We start from the raw sequence: 18,237 nt of genomic DNA, 5'->3' as shown, positions 1-18,237 counted from the left end.
CTAAAATACATAAAATAAACTCTAACAGCACTGAAAAGAGAAATTGACAGTTCCACAATAATAGGAGACTTGAACACACCACTCAGTAAAGGACAGAACATCTAGAAAGAAACCCAGTGAAGATACAGAAAATCTAAGGGCGACAATCAGCCAACGTGACCTCATAGATGTATATAGAACACTACACCCAACAGCAGCAAAGTTTACATTCTTTTGCAGTGAACATGGAACATTTTTCAGAATAGGCCACATCTTTGGCCACAGAGCAACCTCAACAAAGTCCAAAACATTGAGATAATACAAAGTATCTTCTCTGATTACAACGCCATCAAAATTAAAATTAATAACAAGAAGAGCAAGGAAAAAAAATTCAAGTACATGGAAACTGAATAACACCCTGCTTAAAAACCACTGAGCAATAGAAGAAACCAAAGATGGAATAAAAAAATTCCTAGAGTCAAATGAGAATGAAGACGTATCATACCAAAACCTTTGGGGAACAGCAAAGGCAATGCTCAGGGGTCAATTTATAGCAATAGATGCACATATCAAAAAAGAACGGGACAAAATCAAAACATTAGGTACACAACTCAAACAAATCAAAAGAGAACAGCAAAAGAAGCCACAGCCACCAGAAGAAAGGAAATAAAGACCAGAGCAGAAATAAATAAGAGAATAGAAAAACAATAGAAAGTATCAACAAAACCAAAAGTTCTTTGAAAGGATCAACAAAATTGACAAACCATTGGCTAAATTTGCACAGTTAAAACAGGAGAAGATGAAAATAACCCAAATAAGAAATGAAATAGGGACATTACAGCAGACTCAACTGAAATGAAAAGGATTATTACAGAATACTATGAAAAACTATACTCCAACAAGTTTGAAAACTTAGATGAAATGAACAAATTTCTAGAATCATACTGCCTACCCAGACTAATACAAACTGAAGTTTAAAATCTGAACAGATCCATAACAAGAGAAGAGATTGAAAAGGTAATAAAAGAACCCCGCCCCCTCACCAAAAAAAAAAGCCCTGGACCAGATGGCTTCACTGGAGAATTCTACCAAGCATTCAGGGAAGAGCTTGCACCAGTACTACTCAAACTATTTCAGAACATACAACAGGAAAGAATACATTAGAATTCAGTATATGAAGCCAGCATAACCCTGATGTCAAAACCAGGCAGAGACACCATGAAAATAGAAAATTACAGACCAATATCTCTCAAGAATAAAGATGCAAAAATTATTGATAAAATTTTAGCCAATAGAATTCAGCATCATATAAAAAAAAAAATACACCATGACCAAGTGGAATTCATATCAGGTATGAAAGGATGCTTCAACATTAGAAAATAAGTCAATATGATCCACCACATAAATAAAAGAATCACACGATCATCTCAGTTGACGCAGAAAAGGCATTCGACAAAGTACAATACGCATTCCTGATAAAAACTCTCAATAAAATAGGTATAGAAGGGAAATTCCTCCATATCATACAGGGCATCTATACAAAACCACAAACAACATCATTCCAGTGGAGAGAGTCTGAAAACATTCCCCTTGAGAAGAGGAACAAGACAAGGATGCTCTTTATCAGCATGCCTATTTAACATTGTGCTGGAAGTCCTAGCTAGAGCAATAAGGCAGGAGAAAGAAAGGGCATCCAAATTGGTAACGAAGAAGTAAAACTGTCCCTATCTGTGGATGATATGATAGTGTACATAGAAAACCCAAAAGACTCCATGAGAAAACTACTGGAACTAATGGAAAGATTCAGCAGAGTATAAGATAAAAACACAGAAATCAGTTGGATTCCTATACACCAATAAAGAAAACAATGACAAGGAAATCAGGAAAACAATACCATTTATAATAGCCCCCCCCCCAATAAAATACTTAGGAATAAATCTAACCAGAGATGTAAAAGACCTATGCAAAGAAAACTGCAGAACACTACTGCAAGAAACCAAGAGATAACTACGTAAGAGGAAAAACATACCATGTTCATACCATGGCATTGTGAAAATGTCAATTCTGCCCAAAGCAGCCTGCAAATACAATGCAATCTCCATCCAAATATCAACAGCATTCTTTAATGAGGTTGGAAAACTAATCATTAACTTTATATGGAAAGGGAATAGGCCCAGATAAGTAAAGCACTACTGAAGAAGAAGAATAAAGTAGGAAGACTTGCACTGCCTGACCTCAGAACCTACTATACAGCTATAGGTAGTCAAAACAGCCTGATACTGGTACAACGACAGATACATTGACTGACGGAACAGAATTGAGAACCCAGATGTAAATCCATACACCTACGGTGACCTGATCTTTGACAGAGCCTCAAAGTCCATCAAATGGGAAAAAGACAGTCTTTTTAACAAATGGTGCTGGAAAAACTGAATTCCGTCTGCAAAAAAGTGAAACAGGACCCATACCTCACACTCTACACAAGAACTAATTCAAAACGGATCAAAGACCTTAATAGTAATCCAAAAACAATAAAGGTCATAGAGGAAAAAATAGGATCAACACCAGAGGCCCTAATACACAGCATTTAAAAAAAAAAAAAAATTTTTTTTTTTTTACATGATACAAACCATAGGTAACAATACACACAAACTCCTGAAGATAAGCCAGATAACTGGAATCTTCTATAAATTAAACACTTATACTCATCAAAAGACTTTATCTACAGACTGGGAAAAAGCTTTTGGATGTGACAAATCTGACAAAGGTCTAACTTCTAAAATCTATAAGAAAATCCAACACCTCTATAACAAAAAGACAAATAATCCAATTAAGAAAGGGCAAAGGATATGAACAGACAGTTCACCAAAGAAGACATTCAAGCGGCTAACAGACACATGAGGAAATGCTTGTGATGCAAATCAAAACCACAAGGAGATACCATCTCACCCCAACATTACTGGCACAAATCAAAAAAACAGAAAATAACAAATGTTGGAGAGGTCGCAGGGAGATTGAAACTCTTATGCATTGCTGGTAGAATTGTAAAATGGCACAACTGCTTTGGAAAATGGTATGGCGCTTCCTTAAAAAGCTGGAAATGGAAATACCATATGATCCAGCAATCCCATTCCTGGAAACATATACTAGAGAAATAAGAGCTGTCACACAAATAGACATATGCATACCCATGTTCATTGCAGCATTGTTCTTAATAGCAAAAAGATGGAAACAACCTAGATGCCCATCAACAGATGAATGGATAAACGAACTGTGGTAACCACATGCAATGGAATACTATGCAGTGATAAAGAACGATGATGAAACTGTGAAGCATCTCACGACATGGATGAATCTGGAGGTCATTATGCTGAGTGAAGTAAGTCAATCACAAAAGGACAGATACCGGATGAGACCACCACTGTAAAAACTCATGAAAAAGTTTACACACAAAAAGAAACAATCTTTAATGGTTAGGAGGGAGTGGAGGGGTGGGGATGGAAAAACATAGACAATAGATAAGTGGTAACTTTGGTGAAGGGTAAGATGGTACACAATACTGGGGAAGCCAGCATAACTTGTCCAAAGTGAGGTTATGAAGCTCCATAGACACATCTAAACTCGCTGAGGGACCATCTAGCACAATTGGTATAACGTAGTTTATAAAGAAAATATTCTTCATTCTACAGTGGTGAATAGCGTCTGGGGTCTTAAAAACTTGTGAGTGGCCATCTCAGGCACTCCGTAGGTGTCACCCCGTCTGGAGCAAAGGAGAATGAAGAAAACCAGAGACACAAGGGAAAGATTAGTCCAAATGACTGATGGACCACAAATACTGCAGCCTTTACCAGACTGAGTCCAGCACAACTAGATGGTGCCCAGCTACCACTACCAACTACTCTGAAAGGGATAACAAGAGAGGGACCTGGACAGAACTGGAGAAAAATGTAGAACAAAATTCTGAGTCACACTCAAACACACAACAAAGTCCAGACTTACTGGTCTGACAGAGACTGGAGAAACCCTGACAGTATGGCCTTTCCGACACTATTTTAGCTCAGTAAGAAGTCACTCCTTAGGTTCACGCTTCATCCAAAGATTAGACAGACCCATAAAACAAAATGAAACTAAAGGGGCGCACCAATCCAGGGGCAAGGATGAGAAGGCAAGAGGGGACAGGAAAGCTGGTATTGGGGAACCCAAGGTCTAGAAGGGAGAGTGTTGACATGATGTGGGGTTGGCAACCATTGTCACAAAGCAATATGTGTACTAATTGGTTAATGAGAAACTAGTTTGTCCTGTAAACCTTCATCTAAAGTACAATAAAAAAAAGTAAAAAATTTAAAAGTGGACTATAAATATACACTGTAAACTCATGATAGGAGCCCTGGTGATGCAATGATTAATCACTCAGCTTCTAACCAAAACGGTGGTCCAGCCACCAGTGGGCTCCATGGGAGAAAAGACCGGGTGATCTGCTCTGTCAAGTTTACAGACTAGGAAACACTATGGGGCAGTTTTACTCTGTCATACAGCGTCTCTACCAATCGAAATCCAGTGGATGGCACACAACAACAACAAACTCATGATAATGATTTCCTGTAAGGAAGGGGTAAAGGAATAGGACTTGGAGTGGTTGGATTAAAGGGACTTTGACTTTAGGTGGAAACTCTGGTTGCATAGTGGTTAAGAGCTATGGCTGCTAACCAAAAGGTCAGCAGTTCAAATCCACCAGGCACTCCTTGGAAACCCTATGGGACAGTTCTACTGTGTTCTGTCGGGTGTCTATGAGTTGGAATTGACTCGATGGCATTGGTTGTTTTTTTTTACTTTAGGTATAAAGTTTTATTCCTTTAAAAAAGGAAAGCTAAGCAAACGTGACAAGATTGGCAATTGTTAATTGTGGGTAGTAGAATTATAGATATTTGTTATATTCTTGGTACTTTTCTGTATTTTTAAAATTTCAATTTTTTTTTTCCTCAAGAAAGATCTGTCATTTTTAAGGAAAGCGTGGAATTTCGTGACTACAAGACTTTATTTTCTGTATAATTTTAGAAGCCCAAAAGATTGTTGAAATCCTTTTGGTGGGTGTTTTAGTCATCTAGTGCTGCTGTAACTGAAATACCACAAGTGTATGGCTTTAACAAAGAGAAATTTATTTTCTCACAGTCTAGTAGGCTAGAAGTCCAAATTCAGGGCATCAGCTCCAGGGGAAGGCTTTCTCTGTCTCTTGGCTCTGGAGGCAGATCCTTGTCATCAATCTTCCCCTGGACTAGGAGCTTCTCCACACAAGAACCCCGTGTCCAAAGGATGCGCCTTGCTCCTGGCACTGCTTTCTTGGTGGTATGAGGTCCCTCCTTTCTGCTTGCTTCCCTTTCTTTTCTGTCTTGTAAGATAAAAGGTGGTGCAGGCCACATTCCAGGGAAACTCCCTTTACATTGGATCAGGGATGTGACCTTAGTGAGGGTGTTATAATTCCACCTTTATCCTCTTTAACATAAAATTACAATCACAAAAATGATTGTAATATTTAACACATAATATTGGGAATCATGGCCTAACCAAATTGACACATATTTTTTGGGGGACACAATTCAATCCATGCCAGTGGGATTATGAAGTGGTCTAGATAATTGATTGTCCCTCTGCTACTGAAGTCCTAAGGCTTTAGAAAATAGTCCTTAGTCTATTTACGAAAGACTGAAAGAAGTAAAGAAAAATTGACAGGATGTATACCAAAATATCATTAGATGTCAGGATTATGGTGAAATTTTTACTTATTAACATAATTTTTAATTTTCTACATTTTTACACTGAGAATATGCCTTTTTTTAAAAATAATTTTTATCGTGCTTTAAGTGAAAGTTTACAAATCAAGTCAGTCTCTCACACAAAAACCCATATACTACTTGCTACGTACTTCCAATTTCTTACCCCACCATGAGACAGCCCACTCCCTCGTTCCACTCTCTCTTTTCGTGACCATTTTGCCAGCTTCTAAGCCCCTCTACCCTCACATCTCCCCTCCCGGCAGGAGGTGCCAACATTGTCTCAAGCGTCCACCCGAACCAAGTAGCTCACTCCTCACCAGCATCCCTCTCCAACCCATTGTCCAGTCCAATCCATGTCTGACGAGCTGGCTTCAGGGATGGTTCCTGTAGTGGGCGAACAGAAGGTCTGGGGGCCATGATTACCGGGGTCCTTCTAGTCTCAGTCAGACCATTAAGTCTGGTCTTTTTATGAGAATTTGGGGTCTGCATCCCACTGCTCTCCTGCTCCCTCAGGGGTTCTCTGTTGTGTTCTCTGTCAGGGCAGTCATCGGTTGTGGCCGGGAGAATATGCTACTTTTGTGAGTATGTAAAATAATAAACATTTAAAAAAAAAAAAATGAACAAAAACAAAGAAAAGTTATCAGAATGAAATAAGGGTATTTACCCTAGCAATCAAGAAGAACATTTTTAAGGTCTTAGCTTTTAAGGTGAAAGTGGGGCATCTAAGCATTCCTGACTATCTTGACCCTGCTGTAAATCTGAGAGCTTCTCTGGTGCTTATATGGGGTCAGAGAATTTAGTAATCAGGATTCTTTTTTTTTTAATTTTTATTGTGCTTTAAGTGAAAGTTTACAAATCAAGTCAGTCTGTCATACAAAAATTTATATACACCTTGCTATATACTCCTAATTGCTCTCCCCCTAATGAGACGGCACACTCCTTCCCTCTACTCTCTGTTTTCATGTCCATTTGGTCAGCTTTTAACCCCCTCTGCCCTCTCATCTCCACTCCAGACAGGAGCTGTCCACATAGTCTCATGTGTGTACTTGATCCAAGAAGCTCACTCTTCGCCAGTAGCATTTTCTGTCCCATAGTGCAGTACAATCCCTGTCTGAAGAGTTGGCATTGGGAATGGTTGCTGTCTTGGGCTAAGAGAAGGTCTGTGGACCCTTACCTCCGGGGTCCTTCTAGTCTCAGTCAGACCATTAACCCAAAAAAAACCCAGTGCCGTTGAGTCAATTCTGACTCATCTACTGTCCTATAGGACAGATTAGAACTGCCCCATAGAGTTTCCAAGGATCACCTGGCGGATTTGAACTGCCGACCCTTTGGTTAGCAGCTGTAGCACTTAACCACTACGCCACCAGGGTTTCCCCTAAGTCTGGTCTATTTACAAGAATTTGAGATCTGCATCCCACTGCTCTCCTTCTCCCTCAGGGGTTCTCTGTTGTGTTCCCCATCAGGGCAGTCATCCGTTATAGTCGGGTACCATCTAGTCCTTCCGGTCTCAGGATGGTGTAGTCTCTGGTTCATGTGGCCATTTCTGTCTCTTGGGCTCGTAATTGCCTTGTGTCCTTGGTGTTCTTCATTCTCCTTTGATCCAGGTGGGTTGAGACCAATTGATGCATCCTAGATGGCCGCTTGCTAGCATTTAAGACCCCAGATGCCACTCTTCAAAGTGGGATGCAGAATGTTTTCTTAATAGATTTTATTATGTTAGTTGACTTAGATGTCCCATGAAGCCACAGTCCCCAAACTCCCAGCCCTGCTACACTGGCCTTCAGAGTGTTCAGTTTATTCAGGAAACTTCTTTGCTTTTGGTTCAGTCCAGTTCTGCTGACCTCTCCTGTATTGTGTGTTGTCTTTCCCTTCTCCTAAAATAGTTCTTATCTACTATCAAATTAGTGAAAACCCCACTCTCGTAGCCATCAAAGAATATGTCCTTCTCTGTTTAAACTGTTTTTCGAGTTCTTATAATAGTGGTCTCATACAATATTTGTCCTTTTGCAACTGACTGATCTCACTCAGCATTATGCCTTCCAGATTCAGTAATCAGGATTCTTAAAGGAATGTGAGCAGTAACTTGTTTGTTGACTGGCTTATGAGGTTTTTTGATACTAAATTGAATGAGGCTGTGTATGTGAAAGAACCTAGCACATGTTCTTGTTGATTGTTGTTATGTGCCGTCCAGTTGATTTGGACTAATAGTGACCCTATAGGACAGAGTAGAACTGCCCCGTAGGGTTTCCTAGGCTGTAACCTTTAAGGGGGAAACCCTGGTGGCTAGCAGTTAAGAGCTACAACTGTCGACAAAAAGGTCTGCATTTTGAATCCACCAGGCACTCTTTGGAACCCCTATGGAGCAGTTCTACTCTACTGTAGGGTTGCTATGAGTTGGAATTGACTTGATGGCAGTGGTTTTTTTTTTTTTTTTTTAACCTTTATGGGAGCAGATAGTCTGGTCTTTTCTCTTGCAGAGTGACTGGTGGGCTCAAACCACCGACCTTTCAGTTAGCACCCTAGCACTTAACCATTGTGCCACCAGAACTCCCCTCTTATTGGTTATCGGTGTCTAAGTTTCTTAGAGAGGATGTTTTTATGAAACAAAGAATAATCTGTAAGTCAGAGGATTGGCATCACCTGAAAGTATAAAAGTATGTGAGTTTTCTCTTAAGGTGGTAAGAGAAAAAAATATAGAAAGGACTCAAAGTAAATCTTATAGATGAAATTGTTTTAAGTTTTCAATTATAACAGGAAAATACTGTGGACTTTCAAATGATGATAAAATGTTAACTTATAAATTATAGAAGTGGACTATAATCTGTTTTGATTGATTTCATATTGTGAAAGTATTCACGGTGGTGGCAGACCATGTGTGACTTCAGGGGGAATATAATCAAGATCAGCATCAAGCCAAGGATGATTCCTATAAGGTAGAGGTCATACTCTCTCCAGCCTTTTTACCAATTCTAACACCAGCTGTCTCTTCCATGGCACTCTACTTCTCTGGTGGGTTCAATAATTCATTACAATGGCCACACAGAACTCATAGACCATACTCAAAGTTAGAGGATTTATTAGGGAAGTAACAGGTTACAATTTAGAATCAGGAACAACTCAGGATACAGTTCTTCAGTTAGGACAGCTTCTTGGCTGCGTTCGCAGGCAGATGGTCTCTTGGCTCTCAGCCCCTTGGGCTCTCAGCCCCTGATCCCTTGGCTCCCGAAATGTTACAAAGCTCTTTAGCTCTGCTGACAAGTGCCCAGAGGCACCTAACTCCACCAGGAAGCTTCCTGCACGAAGGCTCTCAGCTCTCTCACTTCATGGGCCAGGAAACCCACCGTGCTGTCTCATACCAGTCTCCTGGTCTGCTGCCCTTGTTCCTCTGCTGCTGGACTACTGCTGTGCGCATCCTCTCGTGCCACCTCCGGTGTTACAGCTCTGTCTGTCTCCTGGGTCTAGGAGGTTCACTAGTGCAGGGACCCTGGGTCCAAAGGGCGCACTCTGCTTCTGACTGTTCTTGATGGTAATGAGGTCCCCTCTTTCCGCTTCTGGAATTGGCTTCCTTTAAGCCTAGTTGGATGGCAAAACTGACCAATCCCCTTGTTAGGATTCCATACACCTTATTTGCATTGTTAGCAAACTGTTCAATCCCCTCGGTGGGCCACAAGCACCTTATTTGCATAGACCCACCTAACCATTTTGTGGGAGTTACAAAGACCATGGCTAGAAGGGCCATATTAATTTACTACACCACACATATGTATAGATTTGCTGTGTCTTTATGGTTTGTATTAAGTAAGTCAGAATACTTAGTTTTACATGTGTTATATTCCAAAACCAAACTATGTATTTGTAGAATCTTACATATATAAGTATCTTGGATTTTTTGTTCATTTTGGGTTTATTCTACCTTTAGGAACTGCAAATAGTAAATTAAATTGTAACTTTCTACAGGTGAACTGGTATGAATAATCATTTATTTGCATATATTTTACTTCTTGACTTAAAAAAATACATTCTAAGAGACTAAGAGCATTAATAAGAGCTTTATTATAAAGATGAATGTATTGATGCTGCATATGCTTGGAAGTGAGAAAACAAAATTGAAAAATAGTATACTCTAGCTTAGAATCTGACCTTTTAATTTGTATTTGAAAAGAAGATACAGCATTGTTATGACATGTACATTATGCCTTGGTCACACTGACTAAACAAAAGACTTCCATGAAGAGATTTGAAATCGATTATTGTTTGACATTTTCCAGGAGAATCAGATCGCCGTGCCAAATGTAAGTTGCTGGCATTGCATTCTCTTCCATACAAGGGTAAAGGCCACCAGGATGGCCTCTCAAATCCTATAGTAGCATGTAGTGGGAGTCCTGAGAGTTAACTATATAAGTTGATATTTCCAGTTATTAGCTATGTGACCTTGAGTAAGTCATCTAACTTCTCTGTTCACTGTTTTCATCATTTTTAAAATAAAGAGGTTGCGCTATGATTTCTAGCTCATCTTCCAGCTGTAAAATGCTATAATTTTCTGGCTTCATGTTAGGACTCTTGCTAATGCAGATTTACAAAAGTGAGATAGATGGTTGTCATGGATTAAACTGTGTCCCCCCCAAAATATGTGTCAACTTGGGTAGGCCATGATTCCCAGTAGTATATAATTATCCTCCATTCTGTGATATTGGAGCCCTGGTGGTGCAGTGGTTAAGAGCTTGGCTGCTAATCTAAAGTTCGGCAGTTTTGAATCCACCAGCAGCTCCTTTGAAACCCTATGAGGTAGTTCTGCCGTGTCCTGTAGGGTTGCTATGAGTCAGAATTGACTCGACGGTAACAGGTTTGTGCTATTATGTAACTATCCTCCATTATATGTGTTATAAGTCCTAAAACCTCTATGAGGCAGGATTAGGGTGGGGTGTATTTTGAGTCCCACTGTCTTACTTGGCTTACACCTTACTCAGGTCACTGCCTTACTCAAGTCACACCCCTGCTTGAGCCATACCTTTTATTTTATAAGAGATAAAAGGAGAGACAAGCAAGTAGAAGGGAGAGGGACCTCACTACCACCAAGAAAGAAGAGCCAGGAGCAAAGTGTGTCCTTTGGACTGGGGGACCCTGTGCTGAGAACCTCCTAGACCTAGGGTAAGGTTGATGGCAAGACACATGGAGATCTGCAGTTAGTGCTGGGCCCACAGATGTGGAAAGGAGACAAGGATCTTTCCCCAGAGCCAAAAGAGAGAGAAAGCCTTCCCCTAGAGCTGGCACCCTGAATTGGGACTTCTAGCCTCCTGAACTGTGAGAGAATAAATTTCAGTTGTTAAAGCCATCCACTTGTGGTATTTCTGTTATAGTGGCACTAGATAACTAAGACAGTGGTTGATAAAGTCTATTTATTATTTTCTCTAAGCTTGATTTTCTGATGTATATGTTCTCAGATCTCTAACTGTTATATATCTAAGAAAAGAATTGCTAGATCATATGAAAATATGTTTTTGCATAAGAAAGTGCCAAATTTTTAAAAAGAGACCATCATGGATTGAATTGTGTCCCCCCAGAATATGTGTCAACTTGGTTAGGCCATGATTCCCAGTATTGTGTGGTTGTCCTCCATTTTGTGATTGTAATTGTATGCTAAAGAGGATTACAGTGGGGGTTACTTACCCAGGTCACCTTCCTGATCCAATGTAAAGGGAGTTTCTCTGGGGTGTGGCCTGCACCACCTTTTATCTCTCAACAGATAAAAGGAAAGGGAAGCAAGCAGAGAGTTGGGGACCTCATACCACGAAGAAAACAGCACCAGGAGCAGAACGTGTCCTTTGGACCTAGGGTCCCTGCTCCTGAGAAGTTCCTTGACTAGGGGAAGATTGAAGACAAGGATCTTCCTCCAGAGCTGATAGAGAGAGGAAGTCTTCCCCTGGAGCTGACACCCCAAATTTGGACTTGTAACCTACCAGATTGTGAAAGAATAAATTTCTCTTCGTTAAAGCCATCTGCTTGTGGTATTTCTGTTACAGCAGCATTAGATGACTAAGATAGACTGTACCACTTTATATTCCCAACAGCAATGTTAAGAGTTGCATTTGCTCTAAACCCTCTCCAACACTTGGTAGCATCAGTATTTCTAATTTTAGGCATTCTAATAGGTGTGAGGAGCCCTGGTAGTACAGTGGTTAAGAGCTTGGCTGCTAACCAAAAGGTTGGCAGTTAGAATCCACTAAGTCCTTGGAAATCGTATGAGGCAGTTCTGCTCTGTCCTGTAGGGTCACTATGAGTTGGAATCGACTTGATAGCAACGGGTTTGGCTTTTTTAAATTTTTTAATAGGTGTGTAGTGGTATCTCATTGTAGTTTTAATTTGTATTTCCCTAATGATTAATGATGTTGAACATCCTTTGATGTGCCTACCAGCCATTCATTTATCCTTTTTGGTGAAATGTCTGTTCAAATCTTTTCCCCATTTTAAAATTGGGTGTTAATCTTCTTGTTGAGTTGTAAGAGTTCTGTATATATTAGATACAAGGCCATTCTCAGATCTATGTATTGAATATTTCCTACCATTATATGTCTTACCTTTTAATTTTTACAGTATCTTTGAAAGAGCAGCTTTAAAATTTGATGATATCAAGTTTATCCATATTTTCTTTTATGATTTGTGCTTTTTGCTTCCTATCTAAGAACTATTTGCCTTTATCTAGGTAGTAAAGATTTCCTCCTATGCGTTCTTCTTGAAGATTAATAGTTTTAGCTTTTATGATAGGTCTGTGATCCATATCTAGTTAATATTTGGTATGAGGCTAATAAGGGGTAGGTTCATTTTTTAAAAATACAGATATCTTTTTGTTCCAGAACTATTTGTTGAAAAGACAATCTTTTCTCTTTTGTACCTTTGTTGGTAATCAGTTGACTGTATATGTACTGATCCAGCTCAGGACTGTATTCTGTTCCATTGATCTGTCTGTCTTTATGTCAATACCAAATAATCTTTTTTTTTCTATTGTACCTTAGATGAAAGTTTACAGAACAAACGAGTTTCTCATCAAACAGTTAGTATACACATTGTTCTGTGACATTGGTTAATAACCACATGACATGTCAACAGTCTCTCTTCTCAACCCTGGGTTCCCTATTACCAGCTTTCCTCTACCCTCCTGCCTCCCAGTCCCTGCCCCAGGGCTGGTGCTCCCCTTTAGTCTTGTTTTGTTCTGTGGGTGTGTTCAGTCTTTGGCTGAAGGGTGAACCTCAGGAGTGACCTCATTACTGAGCTGAACGGTTGTCCGGAGGCCATACTCTCAGGGCTTCTCCAGTCTCTGTCAGGCCAGCGAGTCTGGTCTTTCTTTTTGAGTTAGAATTTTGTTCTACATTTTTCTCCAGCTCTGTCCGGGACCCTCTGTTGTGATCCCTGTCAGAGCAGTCAATGGTGGTAGCCAGGCACCATCTAGTTGTACTGGACTCAGTCTGGTGGAGGCTGTGGTAGATGTGCTCCATTAGTACCAAATCGTCTTGATTACTATAGCTTTATGACAAATCTGGAAGTTCAGTAGTTTGAACTCCTTCAACTTTGTCCTTTTTCAAAATTGTTTTTGTTTTCTAGGTCCTTTGTATTTCCATATGAATTTTAAAATCATCTTGTCAATTTCTACAAAAAAACAGTGCTGGGATTTTGTTTGAGATTGCATTGAACTTTTAGATCCATTTGATGAGAATTGTCATCTTCACTGTATTGATTCACCTAATCATAAGCATGATATGTCTCTCAGTTTTCTTAGGTCTTTAATTTTTCTCAGCAGTGTTTTGTAGTTTTCAGTGTACTGGTCTTAGTCATATCTTATTAAATATATCCCTTTATAATTCATGGTTTTGATGCAATTAAAACAAATTTTTGGCAGTTGTTAAATATATTCCTGTTTTTTACGTGGTCATAAATGGTTTTGTTTTAAAATTTGATTTTCAATGTTTGTCAGTAGTATATAGAAAGATATATATATTTACTTTCAATCCTATGAGCCTAATAATTTTATTGGTAAGTCTAATAACTCGTTAGTAGCTTCATTAGGATTTTTTTATAGGTAATCACATCCTATGTAAATAAATACAGTTTTACTTTTTCTTTTCCAATCTGTATACCTGATGATTCTTTTTCTTCCCTTAATGCACTGGCTAGGACTTCTAGTACAATGTTGACTGAAATGCCACTTTCTGTATTTTAGCAGGAAAACATTCAGTCTTTCCCCATTAAAGATGATCTTTTTTGTAGATACTTTTTCAGATTGATGATGTTCATTTCTATTTTTAATTTGTTGAGAATTTTTATCATGAATGAATATTGACTTTTGTCAAACATTTTTCTGCATCTACTGAGATGAGCATATTTTTTCTTTTTTGTCTTTTATTCTGTTAAATGGTGATGAATTACACTCAATGTTAAACCATTCTTGCATTCCTAGGATAAACACCACTTGGTCATGCTGTATTATCTCTTTGTATTTATTGCTGGGTTTGATTTGCTAAAATTTTGTTAAGAGGGTTTGTGTCAGTGTTTACGAAAGATATTTATCTGTAGTTTTCTTGTAATATCTTTTTCTGCTTTTGGTGTTAGGGTAATGCTGGTCTCATGGAATGAGTTGAGAAGTATTCCCTATTCAATATTTTCTAAGAATTTGTATAGAATTTTGGTATTATTTCTTCCTCAATACTTGGTAGAATTCCCCAATGAAGCCATTTTGGACCCAGAGTTTTCTTTGTTGGGAGGTATTTAGCTACAAATTCAGTGTCCTTAATGCATCTAGTACTATTTGTGTTATCTGTTTTTTTCTTGAATCAATTTTGAAAATCTGTATCTTTTAAGGAATTTGTCTGTTTTATCTGTTACCAAAAAATGGGTAGAAAGTTTTCCATAGTAGTCTTTACTATCCTTTGAATGTCTCTAGAATCCGTAGATCTGTAGTGGTGTCCTATTTATTATTCCTGATGTTGATCATTTCAGTTTTTATTTCCTTGATCAGTCTAGCTAGACATTTATCACTTTCGTTGATCTTTTCCAAGAACCATTTTGGTCTTATTGATTATCTCTGTTGTCTGTCCTTTTCTAACTTTCCTGTGATTTTTTTTTTTATTTGACTCATGGGTTATTTTGAGGTTATGTTGTTTCATTTCTAAGTATTTGAGATATCTTGTCATCAGAGAACACATGATTTTTTAAAGTATTTTGTTTAATATCTAGACACTTGAGCTTTTCATGTTATCTGATATTTAAAGATGGGCAGAGGACATACTCTGCAAGATTTCAATATTTTGAAATGTATTTCTTGTTTTCTCGCCTGATATATATCCTGTCTTTATTAGATATAATGTTCTATAAATATCAGAATACTTACACAGGTTGAGTTCTCCAGTACCAGATGCTGAAATGGAGTTTTCACTAGGGTACAAAATATTTATTAGGGATCAATACGGGTGAAAGAATGGGGACAGAAGCAGGATTGGATAAATGGATAAGTCGAATAGCAACGCAGGCTTAACAAAGTCTTGGCCAAGTTGGTATACAGCGCTGGAGCAAATATTGCCCATTAAGTTGTTCTATGTCTGGCCAAAATGGCTCAGAATTTATATCCTCATTTCATCCAGCCATCAGATGCAGGTGCTTTGCAAAAAGGTTGTGACCGTGGATGGGGAGGCCATCTGCCTGTACACTCTGCACTAAATACTTCCTTGAAAGAGGATCTGTGCGGAGCATCTCCATGTCTACCACAGTAGCTGATAATGTTGCTCAAATCTTCTGTATGCTTACTGATTTTCTTGTTTATTCTAGAGAAGTAGGTTAAAATTTTCTAATTATGATTGGATTAATCTGTTTTTCCTTTTAGTTCTGTCAGATTTTCTTTGTGTATTTTGTAGTTATGCTATTAAGCACATACATTTATAATTCTTGTATCTTCCTGATGTATTGACTCTTATCATTTTCAGATATCCTTTGATTCTAGAAATAATTCTTATCATGCAGTCTGTTTTACCTGAGATTAATACAGCCATAATTACGAATAATTTTTCCCGGCATATATTTTTCCATCCTTTTGCTTTTTAACCTATTTTTGTCTTTGTATTTAAAGTGAGTCTCTTAGCGTCAATACTGAATTACTTCAGGTAAGCTGTAGGGACCTTGGAACTGTTATCTTTGGGGGAAAGCAGGTGAATGATATACAAGAATTCCCTATGCTATTTTTGCAACTTCTATGTGAGTCACTATGAGTCGGAATCGACTCAATGGCAGCAGGTTTTGGTTTGGTTTATGTGAGTCTAAAATTATTTCAAGAGTTTCATTATTGCTTGTTGAGGCATTTTAGAATAGCTTCTTTGAAATCCTTGCCTGATAATTCTAACATTTGTGTCATCTCTACGTTGTTGTCAGTTGATTGTCTTTTCTCACCTGAGTTGAGATTTTTCCTGGTTTTGGTATAGAGTAGATTGTTTCTTATACATTTTGAGTATTATAGGACCCTAGTTCCCACTTGGAAACCCTGGTGGCGTAGTAGTTAAGAGCTACAGTTGCTGTCCAAAAGGTTGGCAGTTTGAATGCACCAGATGCTTCTTGGAAACTATGGGGCAGTTGTACTCTGTCCTACAGGGTCGCTATGTGTTGGAATCAACTTGACGGCAACGGGTTTGGTTTTTTTTTTTGGTTCCTACTTAAATCTTTGAAATATTAGCAGATAGCCATTGGGGAGGGAGGAAGGGTGCCATCTGTTTGCTGGTATTTGCCCAGTACCGGCAGGAATGATCCATAAGGCTCTGCCCTGCAGTCCGTATGGCTTCAGTGCACAGTAGGCAAGAGGAAGGCTCCCACCTCTGCTCTCATTAGAGTAGGGCAGAATGATCAATAAAGCTCTACCTTACAGACTCCATAGTATCCAGATAGGAGGATTCCATCCTACAGGGCAGTTGTCTTTCCAGTCCTTTGGTTAGAGAGAGTGAGGTTGTCTTAGGGCTCTCTCTTGTTCCGTGCCAGTTGGTAGTTCTAGGTTGTCGAATACATAGGCGGTCCAAAACAAAGAAACAAACAGTGAAACTCCAGGAAACTCATTGCCGGGTCATCCCTTGAATCCTGAAGTCCCTAGTCAGTTTGTCTTTATTTTCTTCAATTTTCAGTCTTCTGATAGATGCTTTGGTCTTTGGTCTAAGATTTTTAGTTGCAATTAGCAGGAAGGATAGGGTGGAATGTGCTTATTCCATCTTGTCTAGAACCATTAGTCTTTTACTGGTTTTTAATATTAATTTCTGTATTTTGTAATTCTGTTTATTTGTCCTTTTTATTTTTCAGGCAAATGAAGATAAAACAATGTCTGCCAACCTAAAATACCTATCCTTGGGAATTTTGGCCTTTCAGACTACCAGTTTGGTTCTAACAATGCGTTATTCTAGGACTTTGAAAGAGGAGGGACCTCGTTATCTGTCTTCTACTGCAGTGGTTGTAGCTGAACTTTTGAAGATAATGGCCTGCATTTTACTAGTCTACAAAGACAGCAGTAGGTATCTAGGATTTTTTTTTTTTTAGTAAACACAATTTATTGTTTTGGTGTCACATACCATATTTGTGTAAATACACATTGGTAAGTACACATTTCAGCACTGTTGTCATTATCTAATGCCCTAGTGTTAAGTACATTTCAATATTTTTATTTTGTTAAGACAATTTTAGTCTAATAATAAAGGCATTTTATTCTAATCTGTGTAATGATTTATCTTTGGTTAATAGGCTGTAAATATGAAGCATAGTTTCTTACATTTATAATAACTAAAGAGTAAGAGTAAATTCTGTAATTCTGTAACTATTAGAACCCTAGAGGAGTCATAATAATTTTTTACTAAAGTCAAGGCTTTTTCTTTCATTTGCTGCATTGAGTAGTTCAGCAGTGGCTAATTTCTTACACTTTTGAAATCCTCATAGTGGCCAGTGTGGCTGGAGCATATTGATCTGGGAAGAGAATAAAATGGGGAGAGATTGAATTGGTATTCAGAAAATAGATGATGTAGGATGGCTTTGTAGGCCACGAATTTCCTTGTAAAAGCAAAAGGAAATAATTGAGTTTAAACTATGATGTTTTGCACACTAAAAGGTTAGCCTGGCAGCTGTATTGACAGTGGTGGAGGTATACAAGAATAGGTACAGGGAGTCAAGTTAGGAGGCTGTTGTGCTAGTCTAGGCAAGATAATGGTTGCTTAGATGGTGGCACAATGGTTAAAAGCTACAGCTGCTAACCAAATGGTCAGCAGTTCGAACTCACCAGCTGCTCCTTGGAAACCCTATGGAGCCATTCTACTCTGTCCTGTAGGGTCGCTATGAGTCAGAATTGACTTGATGGCAAGGGATTTTAGACTAAGATGGTAGTAATGCCTGTGGAGTTAGAGACCATACCATACCAGTTTCCATGGAGTCAGCTCTGACTCCTGAAGACCTTATGCGTATCGGAGTAAAAACCATGCTCCAT

General features: G+C 38.7%; 1 protein-coding gene across 4 annotated transcripts in view; it reads left to right on the top strand.

Annotated features, from left to right (window-relative positions):
- SLC35A3 (solute carrier family 35 member A3) overlaps positions 1-18,237 on the top strand; it is a 77,089-nt gene that overhangs the window by 19,559 nt on the left and 39,293 nt on the right. For all 4 annotated transcript variants that reach the window (XR_010321515.1, XM_003409521.4, XM_064282497.1 and 1 more), the window contains exon 2: positions 17,070-17,274. Coding sequence is in view for 3 of the 4 variants with exons in the window: in XM_064282497.1 (XP_064138567.1) it covers positions 17,070-17,274 (205 nt within the window). In the remaining variant the exon portion in view is untranslated. The remainder of the gene's footprint in view (positions 1-17,069; positions 17,275-18,237) is intronic.

This window comes from Loxodonta africana, chromosome 3 (genome assembly GCF_030014295.1).
Source record: "Loxodonta africana isolate mLoxAfr1 chromosome 3, mLoxAfr1.hap2, whole genome shotgun sequence".
Lineage (NCBI taxonomy): Eukaryota > Metazoa > Chordata > Mammalia > Proboscidea > Elephantidae > Loxodonta > Loxodonta africana.
The sequence above is the reverse complement of the archived record's forward strand: the minus strand, read 5'-3'. Positions and strand labels throughout refer to the sequence as shown.